Here is a 22,928-nt window from a genome sequence, read left to right on the forward strand (position 1 = left end):
TGTTCATGGAGACAGAACTACTTTCAAAGTAAAGAGATGCATCAGCTGCCCAAACTCACTTAAAACCCCTGCTTGCCAGGGAGCATCAAATGCTGCTTCACGCATAGCAGAGGTATTAGATTCTTCAGGATGCAACAACACACCTGCTGAAACACCCACCTCTGCACGTCTGGGCAATAAGCAGCAAGGCTGTTATCAGGTTTACTCGGGTGTAGCCATAATGCAGCCCTAGCAGCATAAACCAAAAACCTCCATGCAGGTTGGGAGGGTTTTGAGAGGACGCTGCAAGATACTCACCTCTGTGAAGACCGTTTGGTACCCAGACCCAGTGTGGACGTGAGCTCGGAGGAAGTCTGCAAAAGACATGTGTTGCTGCTGCTTGAAGTATATATTGGCCAGAGAATCTGCCATAAACAAACCCATCGAGTTGCAGAGGCGGATCACAGAGTCCGGGGTGGCACAGTTCAGCAGTGCCAGCTGGGCTTCTTTCTTCACGCAGGACATGAGTTCACCAGGAGGACACAGTGGTTTCAGCCTTTCCGTTGTCTGCAGGACCACTGAGGCACAGGTATTGGAGTGGTAGCCCACGAACACATCAGAAGGGCTGTATTTCTGCTTGCTTATGAAGTGCTCTTCTGTATTGGCTGCAGTGAACTCATGCACCCACTTCTTCAGCTCTTCCACGGTTTCTCTTTGCCCCTTGTCCAGGACAGTACTGATATCCAGGTAGTGCTTTTCCAGCCTGTTGATCAGTGGGATGGGAAAGTGCTTATATACCACGTCTTTCTCCTCGATGACTATCAAACGGAACTTTGGGTGCACTCGGCACTTCACTCGGTGGGTGCCCAGTCCCAAATCAACATACTTCTGGCCAGCAAGGTACACGTAGTATTGGTTGAGGGCATCGTAGAGGCTTTCATAAAGGTTTTGCAAGTTGAGGAGCACAACCATTTGGCCAGTTTCCATGCAGACCTTCACACGGTTGATGTTCCTGCATATCTGGGTATACTCTTGGTCCTTCGGGAAACTGGAGCCAAAGATAATTTCTGGCTGTTGCCGGGCACTAAAAAAAACTTGCTGGAGGATCTGCAGTGCTGCATAATTCTCAGTCAACACAAGCAGGTACCTGCAATCACCATCCTGACCACTGCTGTAAATGTTTTGTTGTACCAGCTCAATTCTACTGATATCACAAGCACGTATTTCTCCTTTTTCTGGTAACTGTGAGGTGAATATTTCCAAGGCATTGACATCATCTTTGCCACCAAAGTTACGAAGAACAACTTCAGCTATGTCTCGAGGTGTCGGCTCACTTTTGGAGCTCCTAGCTAAGGCAAAAATCATCTTTATGAGGCTGTAGTAGTCACGCAGACCAAAGAACTCCCTGTCTTGGGCCTTGCAAATATTTTCATATGCATCTGCAAAGTGACAAAAATACTGTTCAACCTTCTGCAAAGCCCCTCGTGCTGAGCAACAAATCCCCTTCGCACTTTCTATGAGCTCTTCTTTGCTGGGGTCACCACGTGAGACAAAGATGCCTCGATTCATTTTAGCAGGATCCAAAGCCCAGTTGGAAATCCCAATGAAGCCAACCTTTTTGTGAGGAAGAGGGACATCATCTATACAGCCATCTTCCAAAAGTGGATGCAAAGTCTTCAAGGGCATTTTGGGAGAATCTTCTGCCAGCCCAATTTCATCCAAAACCACCACTGAGACATACTCCTCCAAGTTCTTCCCTTCCTGGAATCGAGCACAGTGCTTGAAAGTGCCTATGATTCCCTCTGGAGTGGAGAGAGGACTGCACTGAAAAGACACCAGATGGATCTGCTTCAGGTCCTTGAACAAATCTGAATGAGCTGCTTGGCCCTGCATAGCATCAGCTACAATGGTTTTCGCAAGGGATTTGGAGCTCCCAGGCTTCCCAACAAGAAAAAGAGGGATTTTCAACTCGATGCAGATGACCATCATAAAGACATTCTCCTTCAAGGCCAAGTTTCTTGCTATGGTATCTCGGAGGTGCACACCACTCAGGAATAAGTCCTGCATCAGGGAGATTTCTTCCAAAATCTTTTTCTGTGTATCATAAGGTTTTGGAAGGACCTGGCTGATAGCACTCCTATATGCCTCCTTCTTTTCCAAGGATGCATGATAGCAGACCCCAACTGCCAGCACTAAGGACCAGATAATGTTGTTTCTCTCAACGGTGCTCTTTGGAGCTCTCTTCAAGGCAAGGTACTTCTCCAGTTCTCTCAGCAGTAGTTTACTGTGCTTGTGAAACCACTTGAAAACTTCCATGCAGCGTTCCACATCCCGCAGGCTGACAAAGCTGCATTCATCGTCCCTCTGCCTCATGTATTGCTGGGAAGCAAAAAGCACTTCTGTAATTACCTCTGCTTCAGACTGGCTCATTGGGATGTGCTCAGTAACTCTCTGTACAATCTGTTGTATATACATTTTTTCAGTTAAGTTGTTCAGCTGCCCAAAATCCCAGACTAATGGGATCATGCTGGGTGGGAGTGCATGGACCCGGTACACAAGCTGTCTCAGTGGAGTTGATCCAAGCTTATCCTTCGTCTCGTCTGCTTTGACACGGTAGCCCAACCCAGCTAATTCCAAGCGTTGAATCATCTTTGGTGTGTGCTTACGGTAAGGGTTGCAGGCTGCTATGATCTGCAAGCCAGAGCAAGAGACCAAAGGCTTCCCCTGTACTGTGCGGTCACACAGAATTTCCTTGATGCTGCTTACAGCCTCTGTTGTGTTGGCTTCATCGAAAAAGAGGACTGTGTCCAACCCGTGCTGCTCCTTATTGGTTTTAGCAAGGGCTTCTGCTTCTTTGATCCTGGCATAAATCATCTCTGCAGTAGTACCTCCATGAACTTTTACAAGCTTCATGTTCTCTACCTCTATGTAGCTTCTGCGTAACTTGCACAGAAACTTTATAAGTCTGGTTTTCCCACAGCCTGTTTCTCCCATGATGACAACTGGGATGTTGCATCTGAATCGCATCTCAATAGCCAAGATTTTTAGCACATTGTCTGTTGTGAGTTCGTACGTCTCATCAGGGTCTATTACCCAGGGGATTCCCAAAACCATGCAAAGCTTCTCTAGCTTCTCATGACGAGGCAACTGATCAAACGGAATATTGAAGGGAACTCTTTGGAGTACCAAGCCGTTGAACAACTGTGAAGTCATGACATTTTTCTTGATAATGTTGCCATTCAAAGGATTAATGGCATCAACACCGCCACTGCCATTAGGCTGAAAGTAGAAACCAATGAATGTCATGGACACACGATCTTCATTGAAAAACAAGTATGGATGAGGCTCAGACTCCCACTTTTTCCTAATGTGGAAAGGAAGAAGATCTTCTTCTGCAATGTTCTCCAGGTTGGAGGACTGCCTTCCTGAACTTTGATCAGAAATGTTTAGGGAGGGTGTTGCAAAATCCCTTGCCATTAAAATCATGAAGGTAACGACGAAGTTTTTGAAACCTTGCAAAGTGTCCTGGACAAAGTCAGGGTTGCAAAAGACAGAAGCTTCACAGTCTCTCAACTGAACATTGAGAAACCATGTGAAGTTCCGGAGTTCTGACCAGGAGGGATCTGAGATCCCGCAGTGCAGGAGGAACCGCTGCAGGCATTCTGCTGGGTTCCCTTCCACAGAGTGTGCTTTGTAACAGAATTTGTCCAGATTGTACCCCTGGTCAAATCTTTTCAGATACTGGAAAGGTCTCTGGAAAGCCTCACTGCAAAACTCCTCCTCATCCATTCCTGGGTCTGAAACATCCCCAGACTGGTTCCCAAGTGTCTCCATTTCTAGTACTTCCTTGGGAGACTTGCATGTTACTTTAGGGAACACATCAAAGAAATTATACTTCTGGCTTGCTGACATCTGGAGTAAAGGAAAAGAAAACATGTCATCACAAAGCAGTAGCCCCAATCTTCTTCAGTTTATTTAATCTGTTCTTACAGTACTCTTGCCTAAAATCACAGACCTAACTGAATAACAGCAGCTAGCCTATACAACCGTGACACTTTTTCCCCTGTGCATCACTTTCCCCGCTCAAAGGGCATCACAACAATAAATCCTATTTCCTCCTACAGTCTCCTTCCTGTAACATTAGTCCTTTGTTACCTCCAGCCCCTCCTCAGTGCTACCTCAAAGAAAAAGAAAACTAAACCCAAGAAACTGTTGTTATTTATCCCTGTCACTTCTACACTCTGTTCTTATGGCTGCATATAAACATTCTAGTACTTTCAAACATACAAAGTAACATGAAGAAGATTAGATTTTGCATTTTTATGTTTCCTGTAAATGTTACACTGGGGCCAGTGAGGCTTGGACTAAGAGGTCTTCAGAAATTACCAACCCAAGAAAACCACAACAGGTATCGTTTACTGTCTAGTTTTAATATCACTTTGTACAACACCAGGAACACCACTTTGTAATGGAGATGCACAGTACACCCTGATACAAACAGGGAATTCCTACGCTCTTTACAGTTATAGTCTGTACAACTCACGTGCAGCTATACACAAACATGTGCAAAATGACTGAGAAATTCAAAGAAATCAAGTATTGCTGTGTACGTACATGTCTTGCTGCTTTCTTTGGCACTGGTGATACCTCAAGGATTTCAATGATATACAAATGGCACTTCTGTCGTAGCCACATATTTCCATTGTTATCTGTCAGATACTGCAAAACCAACAGCTTGAACAGAAACTCTGGAATTCCACTTTGTACCTATCACAAGAAAAGACACAAATGCATTTCTTCTTTATTTACTCATCATAACTTCACAGAATCATAGAACAGTTGAGGGTGGAAAGGATCTCTGGAGAGCACCCTGTCCAACCCCCCTGCTCAAAGCAGGCTCAGCTAGAGCAGGTTGCCCAAGACCATGTCCAGTCAGGTTTTTAGTATCTCCAAGGTTGGAGGTTCTCTTGGCAACCTGTTCCAGAGTTCAACCACCTTGATGGTAGAGTTCTTTATGTTACTTACTTGCACAATTAGAAAACACATCCTAGTGAAATGGCTTACTAAGAAACAAAAGCTTTAAGGAAACAACTTCTGCAAGGATCCGCACAGAACTTCTAGGACAAGGCACCTGTGGGAGGGATGTACTTACTGAAGAGGTGATATCAAAATGGAATATCATGGGCTTTGTCTGGTGTTTTCTCTTCAGAAAAGGCAGAAGAGATTTTAGCACTTTATCTTCATCCACTTCTGGTTCAATTAGTCTGATGGTTTTCAGAAGTTTTGTATAGTCGGGCTGCTCTGCTTGCAGTCTCTCATGTAGCCTCTTCACATACAGAGATTTCCCTGTTACCATAAAAGACACCAAAAGAATTAAAGCCATCACTATTGAATACATCATATTAAGGTCATAAGAGAAAGAAGGAAGTCAAATGCTTAAGTACCCTATCCTCTGAGATCTCTGAACCTTCCTGAAAGGCATTCCAGAAGACAAAAGACTAAATCTGGTTAGAGCAGCTGCAGCCTGGAATCAAAGCCATTGCTGTTGTTGGCTACTGAAGGCTGTCATTATCCACACGGCTTGTTTTGCTTAGACTACCTGAGAAAGGCTTTACTTTTTATTAGGACTTGAATCTATTCTACTACGTGGTTGTTTCTAGAGTCAAAACATGGTGGGGAGGGAATGGTTTTTGTCGAAGATAAAAGCACCCTCACGTTTCCTATCTTATCCTGTAGAAATTAATTTTGCCAGCAATGCCAGCATTGCCAGGCAATGCCAAGGACTTGGGTTTGTTGTTTGCGGTTGGCTGCAGTCTGCATCTGCTGTTCCCCAGATTAACACGGGGAATGGAAAGCGTTCTATGTCCACTGGCTACATCCCATCACACCCTTTATGCCGTATGTAGTGAAGGAGCTGGCTGCGGTAGGTTCATTCCACAAATACTTCCCAGTTATGGGTGTCTGGGTAAAGCTGTCTCTTCCAACCTTTTGGAAGCTCCAGACTCACCCTCAGCAGTATGAAAGGTTTGTAACACAACAAAAAAGGGTTTATATAGCCTTCCAGACTGAAGCTAAGGCAGCAGCCATTCACAGATAACACCCAAGAGCTGCCCTGGGTTTCTGAAGTTTGACAAAGGATGCCATTTGTTACCAAAACTGTTTTGGATTTTCTCACTAATCGCTGGAAAACAACGTAGCACACTTTCCCTTTTGAGCCCAGCCTTTTTCATTGGGGTGGTACTCTATCGAAGCCCAAGAATGGCTGCTGTAAGTAAAAAGCAAGGTCTGATGTTGCTCTTGTATGCATGCACTAGAAGTACTTCAGACTCAAAAGCTTACACAAGAAACACACGCAGCTGGACAGCCGAGCACTTACTGGACTACCAGTCTCTAACAGGGGACGACAGCTAAGGAACGGGGTAAGAACACACCTGACACATGGCAACTCCTTCCCAGTGTTTTCTCCGTGATTTGCATCTCAGGAACTCCGATGTCAGAGATAGCATCTTTGTGTTTAATAGCCCTTGATGGATGTTTCTCTTATGACTATATCTAATCACTTTTTAAGCCTGTGTAAAGCTCTGGGTTCCACAATTTAACTAAACACTGTTTGAAGAACCACCATCTTCTGTTTGCTTTTCAGCCTGCCAAGTAGTTTTACTTAATGCCCTCTAACTTTTTGCATTAAGAGACAGCCAACAATCATTTCCTATGCAAGAAAAACAGGCAGGCTTTACAACCCTTGTCCCATCTCACATATATTTTCCTACAGGCATATTTTAACCTCGGGAGGTCAGATTCATCTTATTCAGCATTAGCTATCTAGTTTATGTTAATGATGTAAGTCAGTAGAAAGAGACAGGTGTCAGATTAGCAAGATGAACCATCTGTAGAGATGCCTGTCTCAGGACAAGATGAGCTGTCCTTACAGCTTTCACCTCACTCCACTGACTAGAGTCTGAATCATTCTTTTTGACTAGATGCTTATGACTGGGGCAGAAAACCTGGCAAGGTGAACCCCACTCTGGTTTTTAACAGACCCCGCTTTGCATGTGACATCTTACCCACGCCAGCTCTTTTGGAGGACACAATCCCAACACACATATTGTCCTTGAACACAGAAGCAGCTGAGCTTGAAGGCTGAGCGACTCTGTAGTGGTGCTGAAGGTATTGCTGGATTTCAGCTAGTGGCCTCTGGGGTATCATGTGCACTTTGTACTGGCTGAAGACAGAAGGGATGTAGCTGTGCTCCCTCTCGCAGTTGCACAGAATGACGAGGCGATAGGTGCTGTTGTAGTGCTGCAGGTGCTGGAATAGCTCCTCTGCTCTGCAGCTGACATCGTAACTCAGCTCATCTGCGTACAGCATGGTGTAAATTTTCCCTTCTCCGCTGCAGGGACTGAGGCACCTCCTGAGGAAGAGCCCCACTTGCTCAGCAGTGGTCTGAGGAGTGCACAGGAGAACTTCATCAAAAGCAGGAAGGGGCTGGTTGGGGCTGTTCATGTAAATAGCCAGAGCAGATGTGAGCACCTCAGAGCGAGGGCATGTGATGAGGTTGGGCTGACCAACATACAGAAGATCCTGTGGAAAGTCTCGCTTGACATGTTCTCTCTCCCAGCTGGCCAGATTCTTCAGCCACCCACCAAGCGTATCAATATCCAGGCAGTTCGGAAGGAAGGAGCCCATGTTGCTCATGTAGCACTCCCAGATGCACTCCAGCTGTGCAGTCACGTCCTTCCCCCCATCCAGCATCACTTGGAAGTCAGAAATAACCTTCCTTGAGCTGGGAGGCACCTCACTGCTGGAGGCTCTAAGGACATCCTGCTTGGTGCAGTTGTGTTTTAGGAATGAAAGCATCATCAGGGCACCCTGGCTGGGCATCCCCTGCCCCAGTTCTGTGCACAAATAGACCAGCTGCTCAGCAGTGTAGTAGTTCAGGTAGAAATGCTGGAATCGTTTTTCATACATGAAGCTTTTCCAACTCTCCAGGAAACTCTCCATTGTCTTGCAGAGGCTTGGAAGCACAGCTGCCACATCTCCTTGCCCTTCTAGCACTGGGATCAGTCCCAAAGAGAAGTCTATAAGAACACATGATGCTCTATTGGGTGAACAATACACATGAGCAAGCCAGGAGCGGAAGAGCATGTTCCCAGCTGAATAAAGGTCTATAAAGGCCTGTGCAAGTCTTTGGACATTGGAAAAGATCTGTGTGAGGATAGAGGAGAGATAAAAAAAACTAAGCTGATTTACCAAGACAAGTCTCAGTCATGAAACCACAGGAAAGACTTTCAATCAAAATAAAGGCTTTGGTCCCAAGCCAGGTGTGTCAGGCCTTCTACGGTAACAAAAGACTCTCTGTGGCTTTTTAACAGCAGTATCCCCAGGAAGCCAGTAAGGAATCCACAGCTTGCTACAAAAGCACAGCAACCCTCCTGGCCAGGAGCCATCCCCAGTGGAGCCAGAGGACGAGGGTGCCAGTCCACTGTCCAGTCTCCAGCTTAGTTCCACCTTAACAGGGAACCAGAGGTAGGAACATCTATCTGCCTGCCACTATTCATCCCCAGCAACTCAGCTGTAAATCACAGTCTTAAGGGCTGATATTCAAGGCAAAATCCAACCCTAGCCTCAACATCAGTAACCCATTGGGTTTGAAATCTGACCTCAGAGAACTTCTCCACCTCCAAGCCTTGCTCTCCCTTTGCTGACATGAGCATCAGTTTGTTCTGCAGTTCACGGAGCTCTGCCAGAGAGTATTTCCACGATGCTTCATTATCCCTAGAGCTCCCTGGGAGGGTGAAGTGCAGGACATTGTCCAAAGAAACCTGCCAGAGAACAAGTCATTAGCACTGATGTGCACTGAGGTTCCACTCCTGAGGCGGTGCTATGCCCAGCAAGGGAAGCACTTAGGAGGCAGCAGCTCCCAAAAAGGAACTGTGCAAAGTGGGAGAAAAGCTACAGCACATTGCTGACAGTCACCGACATGACAGCAGCGTTACCTGCAGGAGGGGAGGGAAAGCCAAGCAGCCTCACCTTTTGGCCATCAGCTGGTGCTCTGAGAACATATATTCCTCTGCTGTTGATGGCAGCTGCTAGCGACAGCGACGAGAGCTCCACAGACCCGTGGCTCTCTTTCACTGTTTTCAACCACTCTAAGTGTTGAGCTGAAGCACACTGTGGGAAGAGAAGACACGGCACTGCCTAATCGCTCTGACTTGGCGCTTCTTTGCAATATTACATCTGTGTTCAGGACAAACAGCTTGGGCTGGCATAAGAGTTTCAGGATGGGGAAGGAAGAAAGGAATGACTACTGGCCACAGCCTGATCTTTCTGCACAGCTGTTCTTTACCAACACCATGGGAGGCTGAACAAACAGAGCCCACAGTGCTTCAATGCCTCTTGCTGTAGAAACATGCCCTGCTGCAAAGAATAAGACAGAGTTCCCAGCCATCTGCCTTCCCTCTTCTGCATCATCATTCAAACTCTTGCAAGAGCGAAGCTACACCATGTCACACTTGAAAGCCTCAGCAGTGCTCTGGAGAAATCCGTGCTATACCAGTTACAGTGGCTGCAGTGAATTTTTGTGCCACAGAAACATAAAGATATTTTTCTTCCGATAACAAGAGCTGCTGTGATGTCCCCACACAAGTGCAATTTGCCCTGTGCAGTCAATCTTCCAGCCACTCTTGGAAGGCAGAAACACAAGAGGATGCAGAGAGGACCTGCTCCAGCAGAACTCACCAGTTTCTTGGGAAGATTCTCATCACTGTCCAGGGCTCGCCACAGCTTCTTCAAGCAGCACATGAAGTCCTCAAACCCTGACTCTTGCCTAAGCTCGTAGAGCAGGGAAGAGTAGCCATGCACAGTGTCATGGAAACACGCCACACGGTCCACATCCATGTCATTCTCCCCAGCAGAGATGGAGGCCAAGTCTACAAATACCTTCAGCTCATTTATATCTTAAATGAGATAAACACATGAATGAACAACAAATGAGGCCACTTTAATGCAATTCCACATCACCACCTTTTACAGAAAATGCAGAAAGAATGCCTTTGAACCGCATCTCCTGTGCGACTTCCCTCCACCCATCCTGCCAGCAACTTCACTAGGCGATTCATCCACATGAATGACATCCTTGGCAGTGGCTTTTCTCCGCATTGCACGAACAGCAGATTCACAGCCAGGATGGAAGCAGCACAAAGGATGTGTCTCTGTGCATGTAAGACAAGTGAGCTGGCAGACACACGACTCAGACTGCTGCCATCCTGTTAAACGGATGGCCTCTGTTCTCTTAAATAACCGGTCTGAACTGACTAGTGGCAGCTATTACAAACCTTCAGACCGAGCCCAGCTATCGGGCAGGGTAGCTACTGCGTGCTGCACGAGACTACAGTGGCATGGGCATGTTTAAAGGGACTACTTCATAGCACGTTCCACACCGAAACCCATAAGAGATGCTCGTAACTCTATCAATACCAGAAGCTGTGAAGGCACAAAGGAGCAGATGGGTCAGGGACATGGCATTCCTTCTGCCCCCACTCAAACTGGCCTCCCTTCTAGTACTATTTGCCTAATTCCTTGGTGAGCAGCACACACCTTTCAGTGCTTCTCTGACCCAGCAGACAAACTCCTTCTGCTGGGCCAGTTCCCTCAGACACCCACGACGGTTCACCGTGATCCCCTGCAGCAGTGTCTTGGCATGCATAACCTCAGGGCTGATGGAGTCCAGCTTTTGTGTCTTGTATGATTCAAGCTTTTCTGTCTACAAAGCAAGCGGTGCAAACAAACATTCAGTCTGGAAATGGGAAATACAACCCATTCTCCAGCAGGGAGAGGAAAGCCCTCTGCAAAGCCATACCCCTAACAGAAGAATACCATCTTCTCTCTTTTAAGAAAGATTACACAAAAGCACTTTATTTGAACACTTAATTTTTATCTCAAATAAGCATTTTGGGACAAGGAATGGCTCTTGACAGACTGGGATAGACTTGCGGGAAGGTTCAGATTTACCCAAGCTTTCTAGCCAACACCCTGACAGTACAGAGCTGAAGAAGCGGATACTTACTATGTCCAACAAGTTTTCCAGGATACTGAAGTCACCAGAGAGGTTTAAACTCTCTTTGACACTGGCAATGATCTTCGCAGCATCAAAAGTTAAATGCATTTCATGGTATTGCTGGATCTGCTGAAATCGCTGATCAACCCAATCTGTGACTTCTCCAGGTCTAAGCTTACATATGGTATTTAGTTCAGTTTTGATATCTTCAGGATGATTTGTGAATTCCTGAAAAATTGTATCAACTGCAGAAAGTGTGAGACTTCCAGATCTGAGATCATCATACAACCTTTCATAGCTCGCAAAACAAGGGGAGATTAGACTGCTGAAAACATTATCTAGGTCCAAGGCAGGAACAATGTTGTTCTCCTCCTCCTCTTCTGAACTTTCATACTCCTCTCCTGCCTTCTGCGCTGCTTCCTCCCAGAACTGCTGGAAGATCAGGCTATCCTTAAAAGAGTGCATTTTCTGGGCAAATTCTTTCAGCTTTGGGCTCAACCTGTAGTAGGTCTGCAGGGGTCTCTTTCCCACATTCACAACTGTATTTAGTCTTTTTGAGTGAAGATCTTCCAAGTATTGAAATTCCACTTCACCTACATCCACTTTAAAACAGAGAGATAGGTCAGAGATAGATCAGATGTCTACCCTGTGTCCAGCTTACTTCATCTAATCCGCCAGGTCGCAAAATGCTATTGGGCACGTGGACCCCTACACATATCATTTGATGCATAAGCACTCACCGGTCCCTCCAATGCTCTAGGTTTACTTCCCCCACCCCTCCTCATCCTTGCTGCGGTTTAGAATAAAACCTTATTTACAAAGCCTAGTCATTCTCAAAGAAAATTATGTTTTCTGGAGTTGCCACTTTCAAATCACTCCCCCAAAACACTACCTTTCACAGATGCCTGCACCTTCCTACACATGCTCAGAAAGGTTCCTATTGCTTTATTCTCTTTTCTGAGAAGTGTTAGTTCTTCTTGCCTCCTCTGCAGCAATTCTTTCAGTTCTCTCTGGAGTAGTTCTTTGTCTTGTAACGGCTGCTGGTACCCTGAAAGAAAACTCATCTGTAGTCACAAGGCAGACACTTCCCACCCCCTGCACCCATAACTCAGGTTTGGATTTGCAGAGTCACAAACACCACAGTGAAATGCAGACAACACAAACTGGAGCTGGGAGCTCCATATAAAGGACAAAGACAAGGGCAGCACTGCTAACTGCTGAAGCACCTAATTAGCATTACTAATCACTGAAGCAGGTTAACAGAGTAGGCCATCGATCACTACGCTGATGCCATAAGCCAACAATGCCACCTTTGAATGGTGTTCTTACTTATCTCCCAGATACAGATGAACTGTTTCTCATGCTGGAAAATCTCTTCCAGATGTTTCACAAGGATACACCCTCTCTGGATGTCATCGGTGACACTCGTAAACACAGAACCTGCTGTGGCCATTATATTCTTTGCTTCATCTGTAAGTTTTTCTAGGAGCTTTGCGTTTGTTCCTGTTCCAGAAACAAAGCATGTAAAAACTAGATCAGCCCTGCTTCACAAAAACTAGGCAGAATCAATAACTATTCAGTGTCATGATACAGAGTCCTTCCATTTCCCATTTGAATCCCTCCCCAAAAGCCTGTGAACTCATCACACCACCCCCCAACCCCGCATGTTTTTCTGAACAGAAACAGCCAGGATCTCAGGAGAGCAATTCAGAAACCTTCCCACAGAGAGCCCATACACAAAACCTGTGGAGGAAACACAAGCCATTTTGATCCATTCACATGACAAACACTTTTGCGTTTTTGTGTAGCAATAACTTATTAGAACTTCTCAGAGAAAGAAGTTACATTCTACAAATCCACTTGATCTACAGGTTCAGCAGTCCAGTACAAACCCTGAATTGGCTGCAGCGGATTAGCACAAGAGGAATACCAGCTCCCTCTCCTTAGCCCTGCCTCTCCAAAAACAGGCTGAATACCTTGAGCTTTGAGATAGGGAATAATAGAACAGGACAATTTTTATACATTTGTTTGCTGCTCTGCAAAGTGGGAGTGCAAGGCAGAGAACAGCTTTTCATAGACTCCTATAACTAACAGACATACCATTAAAGCTGAAGATATGTTTGATGTCAGGCCACGTAAGCACGTGGTGCAAAATCTTATCAAAATTATCCTCAGACTGCCCACTCTTGATTGGCCATGACTTCACAATAATAGTTGATACAAGCTGGCCGAACTGGCCCATGTTGTAGGAAGATATCTTCTCAAGGAGATTGCTCTGAGTCTGCACAAGGCATACAAGACAGAAGGGAGAAATGCATCAGTGTTTTGGATTATACTGCATCCGTCTTTGTCTCGGGATCAGGCACTGATGTCAAGAAGTCACACCTCCAGTGCTGAGGCATATTCCAAAAAAGCCGTATGACATGACTGATGCCAGAAGCCACGGTGGCAAAAGCAAAAGAAGTATTTTTCATGGACCCTTTATAAGTGGATCCTCATTTCCTGATTTCTTGTCAATATTTTTTTTTGTCGGTTTAACAAACTTAAACAATCCACAGCAACTCAAGCAATAGCAGACTGAATGTGCAACTCTCCTTCCACCACAATGCACGTCCCTATACTACGCAACAGGATTTCTACGCAACAGGAAATTTGACTTTTCCTTTTCCTACCTTGAGAGAAAATACAATACCTGGCAAGCCACAGTCACAGCCTCTGTGGCACAGTTACGGAAACACCAGTCAATGGAAGAGTCGAGTTGTGTAAATTGGTAGTGCTGACAGCAGTAGACTAAGATTTGGTTAACTGGAGGCTCCTATAGGGCAAAAGGGAGATTTCTTATCAATCTAAAATTTCCAAAGTGTTTCTTCTGAAAGCATGAAGGAGTGCTGCTATTAAGACAATAAAAGGAACTCAGTCGAAAAATTTAAGTTTCCTAGTGGAGCCAAGCATCAGCCCAGTGCCATTCAGTGCCAAGAAATGCTTGGAAAATCTTTCCATCTAAAATGTGTGGTTACCTAATATGCACCTCTCCAAGCCAAGCTTCCACCAGGAAATATTTGTTTCCTGATTATACCATGAAAATCAGTGGCTTAAAGAATTTTGCAACTGACGTAGAAAGGAGATGAGGAGGTATACAAGCTCAATTTAGAAAGGACCTACACATTTGGCTGTGCATTTGGGAGCCTGGACAACACAATTTCTGCACAATGAATGAAAACAGACAAGCGCCAACTTTGCTTCTGTAAGTCCTTGCATGCTTACTCTACGCCCGCTGTTTCTTAAAAACTATAGGGGTGGTAATTGCTCAAAAGGTGCAGTTTCCTTTAAAGCATCAGGGTATCAGTCACTGCTAGAAACAGACCAGCGCTGCAGCCAGGCTAGCACGCTACTGGGGTCTGACACCAAGAATACAGCATGGTACAGTTTCATGTCCAATTTTTGAGCCTCCAGAACATGGTTTATAACAGCAATAGCTATGTTTATGACCAAAGCCACAGTGTTTTCACGTGCCCATTCAGGTTCTAGAAGCTACTCTCTAAGCACAGTAGAATACTGTTTAACTGCTCTGAACTTGACCCACCAGCACGCCGTGACTGCCTGTAGCCTCCCCTACCTCCTGAATTCTTCTCTCCAGATCTGTAAGTAAAGTCTTCTTCCACCTCTCAGTGAACTGTTCATCTGGAAAGATGATCTTCACAAATTCATCCCAGGCCTGCAGGTGAGAAGCAAACAAACCCAAAACACTAAGTGCTGAGCTTTAACATTCGAATAAGGAAATTAAAAGAAATTAAATCAGGAAATAAGGAAATTAAAAAGCCCCACACTCCTCAGACAGTCTGCAGTCCTTTCAAATGTTTCCATCCAGAAAAAAAAAGAGCACTCCCAGAGCTGCAAAAGGCAGCTTTTAAGCCCAAACAGTGTCAAAATGTCCCAGTTGCTAAAGGAGACATTTGGATGAACAACTTCCACTTTGATGCTGGAAACTGTCCCAGGGAGGGCTGGGAGCAGAGTGAGTCAGACTGAAAGGGGCTGCTCTGTGCTTTGCCTGCTGGAAGGCCTGAAGGACAGTCAGTAGGACACACAGGGTGAGCAAGACAACAGCTCCAGCTAAATGCCAACAAGGGGCAGCTCCTCAACCCAGCAATGCCTCTTGGAACAGCCAAGAAAAAGGAGAAACATGGTGAGCTGAGCAGCACCAATTACAGCCCTTTGCTTTTCAGCCCAATAGCGTTTAAAACAATGCAGCTTCTCAGCTTGTAGTCTGTACTGCCTCTCCCCATCTCATTCCTTACCCAGCCACAGCCGATACGGTTCCCAGCAAAGAGCCATTAGACTAAAGACTATATGGTTAAGCTACGGTAAAACACCTTTTTATTCATATTATTAGAAGATGACAAACCCGAAGTTCCCAACAAGAAGAGAACGTCACATGGTCCAGGTGTTCTTTCAATAAGTTCTGGTTTAAAGTATTTCTGAACCAGGTTCGAGTGTCTCTCAGAGCTTCACTGAACACTTCCACCACTGGAACTTCCTGCACATCATCTCTTGGAACCTGCTGGACGCACAGGAGAAGGAAAAAGCACAAGAACAGTTCAAGCAGGAGAGCAATGCACAACTGATTTAAATAACTATTTCTAAAAGAGACGGCCTAAATGCATCCAAAGCACAAACATGCCCAGCAGAGACCCACCGCTACTTGAATAAAGGATAGAAGGAGGCTGGGAAAATGCAATGCCTAAAAATTGTGCTTAAGAACGCTTATTCCAGGAAGTAAAGACAACATATGTTTAACGGAAAAAAAAACCAGACATAAAACAAAACCCATGAGAGCCAGCCTAGGCATCTGACCTTATTTTCAGTAAGAAGAATCAAAATCATTAAATGATTTCACAACTCTTTGAAAGTACCATAATCTTGGTTAATTTAGAGTATTAAGTTTTCCAAACTGAAAATGGATATGATCTAAAACAAATCTGTTGTACCATTTTGTAATACTTCTAGATATCTTGCTCATATCAACCCATGAATGGTTCCTTGGTACTCACTGCTGTGGGCTGAAGCTTGGCAACCTTCGAAATCATCATGGCAGAAGTGGCAGGAATTATGAACGACCCTCCCCACTTCATGTACTTGCAGATCCTCTTGTGCAGCTTGAGGCAACAGATCAAGCAGGACTGCCAAGAGCGAGCTTCCAGAGCTCTGAAGGACAGGAAAAAAGAGGAAGAATTTCTTTTCTACTCAGAGGGGGGGGAAAAAAAACCCAAACCAAACCAAAACCACAACCTCACCAAATTCAATACAGTGTGGCAACTAACCATCCCTCCCTCAGATGGATTTAAAGAAAATGTTGCTATCTGACAGAGGTATAGAAATACAGGATTCTTTTATTCATACAGATTTCAATGCACACATTCAAGTTACAAGCATAACCCCACCCCACAGGCATGGCGTAAATAAAGAGGACGATGCTCTCACAAAAGTGCACTTCAGTTACCTGGCCTGTTTCTCATCCAAGGTACACAGCAGCGTCTTTAGAAGATTCTCTACTACCTAAGAATGGAAAGACAGAAATATTAAACTGTGGAAGGAATTTTACAGACTGGTTTCTCATTTGTTAAAGGCATGCTGTGAAAGAGGGAGTTCAGTATTCTTCCATGCCTTCTCCAACGTTTTTATAAATATGCTACAAAATTGCAAAAATTATTTACTGGATGTCAGAGTCAACATATAGGTGGCTATTATTTGTACAAGCAAAACCTGCACTTCTTACAATCTAGGGGTTTAAAATTTTTTATTATTATTAGTTGCAATGTCCAGTTCCTGCTGTCCTCATACAAATAAAAGTGTTTTCACAACAGGCAGGAAAATCTCTCAAACCAGCAGCACCTCACCCAAACCCCCAAGAGCTGTACAAAAAGTTTCAGGCAGCCGTCTGAGGATGTCAGGATTAAAATATTTGCCATCAGCAACTAAAAGCAAATCCAGATAAGCAGACCCTTCTCTCATCAATGCCAACAACATTTTTTGCTACAGATACCTCCTCTTAGGAGTCTCCTACTTCAGAGCAACTATTTTTGCTTTTAGCTAAATTTTAAGCTCTTTATGCTCTGACTTGCTACCAACCACATTCCCTTCAGTGACAGTCAGTTCTGCTAAAAGGCACACTACAGCCCAATTTCAGCCTTTATCCCTTAGCTGGGTAAAGCTGCCAGAAGACAAACCTTAAAACTGTTCCACGAAAGGTCAATGTTCTCTAATCTGTAAGAAACACCTTGAAGAGTAGTTAACAAACCACTGGAGAAGTCTTTTATAAATTCAGCCAGGCTCTCCAGGGGCAGCACACAGATCCAGGACTTGACCAGAGTCCTATCAAATTCCATCAAGTATTTCTTTTCTTTCATTAGTTGCAGTAGGGGAACCCTGGATGGAAGACAAAACAAAATCAAGCTCCTATTCTCACTCCTCTGCTTTTTTCATTTACAGCTGAAGATGGGTAGAAGACCCCGGTAATCGCAGAAGCAGTGTAAAGCTACTGAGCAGAAGCACTCAAGGAAAATAAACTCCAGGTCTTGCTCAGATTCTGCAAAACACATATCATGAGCTGCTTTAACTCACGCCGGGCATCACCGACCACGCAAGCTGCTCCACGGCTTGCAGAATTAAGGGTTGCTTGCATCTGAACGGTAATATACTGCACAGCTTTGCTGTACACCATAGTCTCTGAGCAACCAATATGGTCTGTGTTCATATATCCCAAATATCCACCATCAACATGCTACGTTTCTTATTTTTAAAAACAAGAGAGTTCGAAAAAAAGAGATAAAGGTGACCACCAACAACTACGATGTCAAGGCACTGGATACAACTGCTAATTCTGGAAAACTCACCCATCTTGCTTCTTCCTTGTTTCAGCAAATGGAAGCCCTTCCAGCCCTGCCCACATATCCTCTTCCATCAACGAGTGGTCATGCTGCAAAGGAGCAGCAAAGAAATGCAGAAGAGGAAGAATCCACACCCACTGGTCTACTTGGTCATCAATGCATCTCTGGCACAAGTTTGTCAGGTAAACCTTCAAACTAAAAAAAAAAAAAAAAACAAACCAAAAACCAAAACAAACACACATTGTAAAAGAATAGCGTTTTACAGGACTCAAGAATGCCCTTGGGGGGGAGTGGGGGAAGTCTACATCTCAGTCTTGCTATGTACCTTCAAATAACTTCTGATAATTCTTTTAGCTCAATCTTATCGTCATTGAAGAGTATATATGGTAAAAGTTTAAGGCTCAAAGCTGTAATCTTACCTGAATCTCTCTGCACAAACCCTACTAATATAGCACTAAGAAGAAGTGCCAATACTTTATCTACAGTTTCCACGAGCCCCCCCAGCTCAGTCAGGGATCGAGTGACACAGATGCACAGAGCCAGGCATTCTAAGGATAATTCTCGGCCTCCTTGGTTGGGCTGAAGTACTAAAAAAGCCTCCAAAAGGAAATTTAATAGCTGCAGCTGTGCAAGTGAAGAACTAGAAATTTGAATGCCACATAAGCAGTTAGATAACAGTCTAATAAGCAGGCACTCTGAGGAAAAAATCAACAAAAAACATGTGTAATGATGCACATCAGAGGAGACAAGAAGAATCAAAATACAGCATTTAAATTTAAAGGAGTAAATACATGATGATCCCAATCATTGAGGTTTATAAGTATGACTAACAAAAGGTAAGAGGCTAGAAACTGCTTGACAGAAAAGGATAACAAATAAGATTTTTATAGATAAAGAAAAAACAATAGTTTTAACTCAATCTACTACTCTGGCAACAGTGACAAGTTGCAATAAGGGAAATCCTGTTTGGACAAAAAGTAAAACATTGTTCACATCAAGAAAGGTACGCAAGTGTAAGAGGCCCTCAGAGAGGTTGTACAATCTTCCTCCCTGGAGTTTGTCAGAACTCCACTGCAACCTTGCCTGGACATTAGCTCTGCTTTGAGCAGGAGGTTGGAACAGAGACCTCCAAAGATCCCTTCAAATCTGATTTTTTTTCTGATTTTCTGACACTAGAGAGCTGAATCCCTTATTGCTTTATCACAGGGTGCTACGCTTGCAGCAAAACCAGCCCAGTTAGTTACCTTGTAAGTGCTCCAGTAACATACATACCTAGCAACTGCTGCAAAAGCCTTTTTGATATCACGAATTTCATCCCATATGGCTTGTTGTGACACCTTATCCAAGCACAAGAGCCTACACAGGTCAGCCAGATCGCTTTTAAATGCTGGCAGCTCCAACTTTTCAACCACTGTGAGAATGGTAAGCCCCAGAGCTAGTTTACTTTTTATTACTATGTTCTCTTGCGATGCGTTTGCACCTTCTGCTGCAAGGAAAGGACGAGCTATTTTCTTCATATATTTTAGCAGCAAATCATTCACCTAGGATAAGGAAGAGAAGAAACAAACCGACCACAGCATTAGTTCCCCAACAAGTCTTTTTCTTCTGAAGCCACTTTCTTCTGCTGGTTACAGTGAGGACACTCGATAGCCCTGTACACCCCCCAGCACCATGGTGGTACCGGGATCTAAGCACACGTGGTACTGACCACCACCAGCGCATCAGGCACGGTACCCCAGTACCTGTGACGGTTTCGTGCCCCTCTGTGCTACCAGCGCCCACCACTCAGCTACTGCTGCACCTTCCCACACCCAGCAGAGCTGGGGAGCGTCAGGGGGCTGGGGCAGATGTCAGGAAGGGAACCGGTGAGCCGAGCAGTGGTACACCCAACGCTGCCTTATGTCACCATCGCACGCCGCAAGCAGACTCCGGCTTCCCAGCGGGCTCAGGCTTGGTTGGGAGTCAGCGAAAGGGGAGAGCTTTCTGTCCTTACCCACAGAGCCCAAAAGCTACTCTGAAATCACATCCAGGGGGTGGTCCATAGTACTGTGGTGCTTGGTGATACCAAAATCACCCTTCTGAAAACCGGCAGCGACATGAAACACCCGTGGGCTCTGCTGAGCTGGGCGGGTATGCCATCTTGTGGCCTCTCCCGCATCACCAGGAGGAGGGAGGCTGCAGAGAGTTAGAAATGAGCAGCCCTGACACCGGTCCAAAGCCCCCAAAAAGACAAAGTGACATTTCTGCCATGTAAGGTAAGAAATTTAGGACTCCAGAAGCCCTGTCTGCATCACTACTTAGAAGGACCAGGAGGAGCTCATCTCAAAAAAAGGCAGGCTTGGAGTCCAAGATGGGTGCAGAGAAGTTGGCGACAGAGTGACTGGCAGCAAAACTAAAGGGCCAGGCTTAGGAAATTAATATCCAGACACAAAACCCACTCAAGTAAGAAGTCACCACATCACAGCTCTGCTGCTGACCAACATGGGATATTCAGAACAGCGCCTAGTTGCAAAGGTGTGACTGAAGTTCCCAAGGCAGACGGTGGCAGTCACCCGGGAAGGGATCCCCACTGGTTCTGTCACACCTGAACTTTTTGACTGGAAAAGTAAAATTAACCCAAGAAGGTCAACAGCAGAATTAGAGTTCTGTGTTTAGTAACTGACTGTCTGTTTTCTAGTATCTGTTAAAAGAAAAACAGATTACCTGTTGGGTGCCAAAGTTTAACTCTGTCCATAGCGCTGCCCTGCCGTCATATATCTGTGGGTCTCTTGTAACAACATAAAACTGTATCAGCTGGAAGAGGAAGTTTCTCAGGTTGTCGGGACTCCAGGTTCCAAGAATGCTGAAGATATTTTCTAACATAGTATTTGCAGCTATTATCTTCCCTTCCACCACGTCTTTGTTTTTACTGCCAGAAAGCGTCTTCCAAAAGTTTTTCACTATAGAAGGCTTTGCACACACAATATCATCATACTGATGCCATTCTAGAATAAGCAACACAGATGAGAACACAGGGAAACAATCATTTGAAAAACAAACACTCATTTGTGCATGCCTTCACTCTTTCAGCTGTCCACAGAAATACCCCCACTGACCCATTAAGTTTCCAACTTCAGACAGTGCTGTCTAATAATAATGCTAGTCCATATGAAATTAAGAGATCATCCCACCAAAAAAAACCGTGGATCATCCCAATATGCAGATCCAGTCAGAAAAGCTCACCTCCATTGTTGAGCAAGTTGCCTCTTATAAATAAGCAGCGATTCACATAAGTACTTAACTCTGGACGCTTGTAAATAAATTCATAATCCCCTTCACCACAGGTAACCCAATATTTGTAAGGAATGTATTTATTCATATTTTCTTTTGCAAGAATTACAGTGCCTTCAACGAGGTATCCATGTTGTTCTAGATGCCTAGGAAACACAAAACACAGCAAAGGAGGGCAAAGGACATGTCAGCTGATCTATATACTTCCTTTTCCACACATCACTCCATTTTTAATAGGACTGGTGATTATTCATTCATGATGAAAATTTTAGAATAGTTATCTCCACTATGAAAACCCTTTGTAGCAATACCCACCTATGGACATATAGCGACAGCCTTATGTATTCAACGAAGTACCACATCGCATCCTGTGCTCCAGAGCCAAACACTCCTGTGCCTTTGTGTGACTCCAGAGGGTACTTACTTGGTGCAGTTCAGCTCACAAATGTTATCCTTCCAGTTTGCATAGCCAGAAATGCCTTCAGCCCTGATGAACACTTTATGGGTCTCAGGGTTTAGTTTGAAGTCTTTGGACAATATTGCATGGAAATATACTGTAACACCATCACTTCGGTTCACAGAACTACAAGAAAGAATTAGAAGGACAATAGAAAGAATTCTAATTTTTACTTTTTTTTTAAATTGCACAAATCATTAAAAACAACAAATAAGATTTGAGTCACTAGCTCACAGGATGCTCTGTCAGCAGTTCACTCAAACTGATACATAGCAGGCCTAGTGTAAAGCCCAGTGCAAAAAAAGTAAAATGGGTTCCTAAAAGCAGCATGAAATGCTCTGGCCACGTGCATCTGGGTCACTGCACTGGTATCCAACAGAAATACCTCACCCAGCAGAGTCACCTGAAATGGCTAAGCTTTATCCCTCTTCCAGGTCATACACATTAAGCAAAATGAGTCATACTAATCAAAACAGCTCTTCACACCATTAAAGAGTTACACATGTGAAGCACATGTTGCTCGTAAGAGTAAGAAATAAGAGGGCAATCTCTTTTTTCTATTCATCAGATACTCAGAAAGGTTCAAGTACCAAGTGTACCACATTACTTGTGCTGCAACTCCCGATTAAACATTGGCTCTCTTTTGCACAAGCAGGAGTTCACCTCAGTTTTAAGGCAATTCTATTTCCACATATCCAAGATCCATGCAGACCTAATCTTAGTACTTCAGTGCCCTGCCTCAGTCTGGAGTCCTCTAGTCCTCACACCAAATCCTGTAAGTGAAGAATGCTGGGGGGCAGCAGGGGTGTTCTCACCTTTCTATAATCTTATCCACGGGTTTCTGGTTCCTTTGTTGCTTTTTGTCCTTGCGACTGTCTGTTACGGCTGAAGCATCATCCTTTCTAGCAGCCTCAGGTCCTTTGGTCTGATTTGTCTTCTCAGTTACTTCGTGCACTTTCTCCGTTAGGGTCTTCTTTTTCTCCTTTGTGTCTTCATTCTGCGATAGGAAGACAGACAATGCCCAATTAGACAGGAGACCCTGGAAGTACAACATCCGCAGAAACATCCAACATCTTTTCAGACAACTAGGAATATCCAGAAATCACAGCATACCAGCTAGCTTCATACTTCTAAAAATACTAATCCCTCACTGAGGGAAGCTACTGGTTAAGGAAAACAGCGCACGATTGCAAGAGGAATCCAACCCAAACACATTGGCAAGAAGTCAGGTCAATAAGCCACAGGTCCCCAGAGGATGGAGCATAAAGAAAATGAAAGATAA

At 44.6% G+C, this 22,928-nt stretch overlaps 1 protein-coding gene across 5 annotated transcripts in view; it reads right to left on the bottom strand.

Annotated features, from left to right (window-relative positions):
* RNF213 (ring finger protein 213) overlaps positions 1-22,928 on the bottom strand; it is a 54,410-nt gene that overhangs the window by 25,764 nt on the left and 5,718 nt on the right. For 4 of the 5 annotated variants that reach the window (XR_012778157.1, XM_075519133.1, XM_075519135.1 and 1 more), the window contains exons 5-28: positions 22,462-22,643; positions 21,614-21,772; positions 21,142-21,335; positions 20,623-20,903; positions 19,192-19,460; positions 17,926-18,114; positions 17,260-17,458; positions 16,533-16,588; positions 16,084-16,237; positions 15,438-15,593; positions 14,652-14,750; positions 13,728-13,850; positions 13,136-13,316; positions 12,365-12,538; positions 11,928-12,083; positions 11,045-11,637; positions 10,576-10,741; positions 9,718-9,935; positions 9,010-9,150; positions 8,640-8,801; positions 7,044-8,184; positions 5,132-5,325; positions 4,594-4,746; positions 298-3,891 (exon numbers count right to left, since the gene is read on the bottom strand). Coding sequence is in view for 4 of the 5 variants with exons in the window: in XM_075519133.1 (XP_075375248.1) it covers positions 298-3,891; positions 4,594-4,746; positions 5,132-5,325; positions 7,044-8,184; positions 8,640-8,801; positions 9,010-9,150; positions 9,718-9,935; positions 10,576-10,741; positions 11,045-11,637; positions 11,928-12,083; positions 12,365-12,538; positions 13,136-13,316; positions 13,728-13,850; positions 14,652-14,750; positions 15,438-15,593; positions 16,084-16,237; positions 16,533-16,588; positions 17,260-17,458; positions 17,926-18,114; positions 19,192-19,460; positions 20,623-20,903; positions 21,142-21,335; positions 21,614-21,772; positions 22,462-22,643 (8,934 nt within the window). In the remaining variant the exon portion in view is untranslated. The remainder of the gene's footprint in view (positions 1-297; positions 3,892-4,593; positions 4,747-5,131; positions 5,326-7,043; positions 8,185-8,639; positions 8,802-9,009; positions 9,151-9,717; positions 9,936-10,575; positions 10,742-11,044; positions 11,638-11,927; positions 12,084-12,364; positions 12,539-13,135; positions 13,317-13,727; positions 13,851-14,651; positions 14,751-15,437; positions 15,594-16,083; positions 16,238-16,532; positions 16,589-17,259; positions 17,459-17,925; positions 18,115-19,191; positions 19,461-20,622; positions 20,904-21,141; positions 21,336-21,613; positions 21,773-22,461; positions 22,644-22,928) is intronic. The other variant, XM_075519134.1, reaches the window with a different exon arrangement.

This window comes from Mycteria americana, chromosome 16, assembly GCF_035582795.1.
Source record: "Mycteria americana isolate JAX WOST 10 ecotype Jacksonville Zoo and Gardens chromosome 16, USCA_MyAme_1.0, whole genome shotgun sequence".
Classification (NCBI taxonomy): Eukaryota; Metazoa; Chordata; class Aves; order Ciconiiformes; family Ciconiidae; genus Mycteria; species Mycteria americana.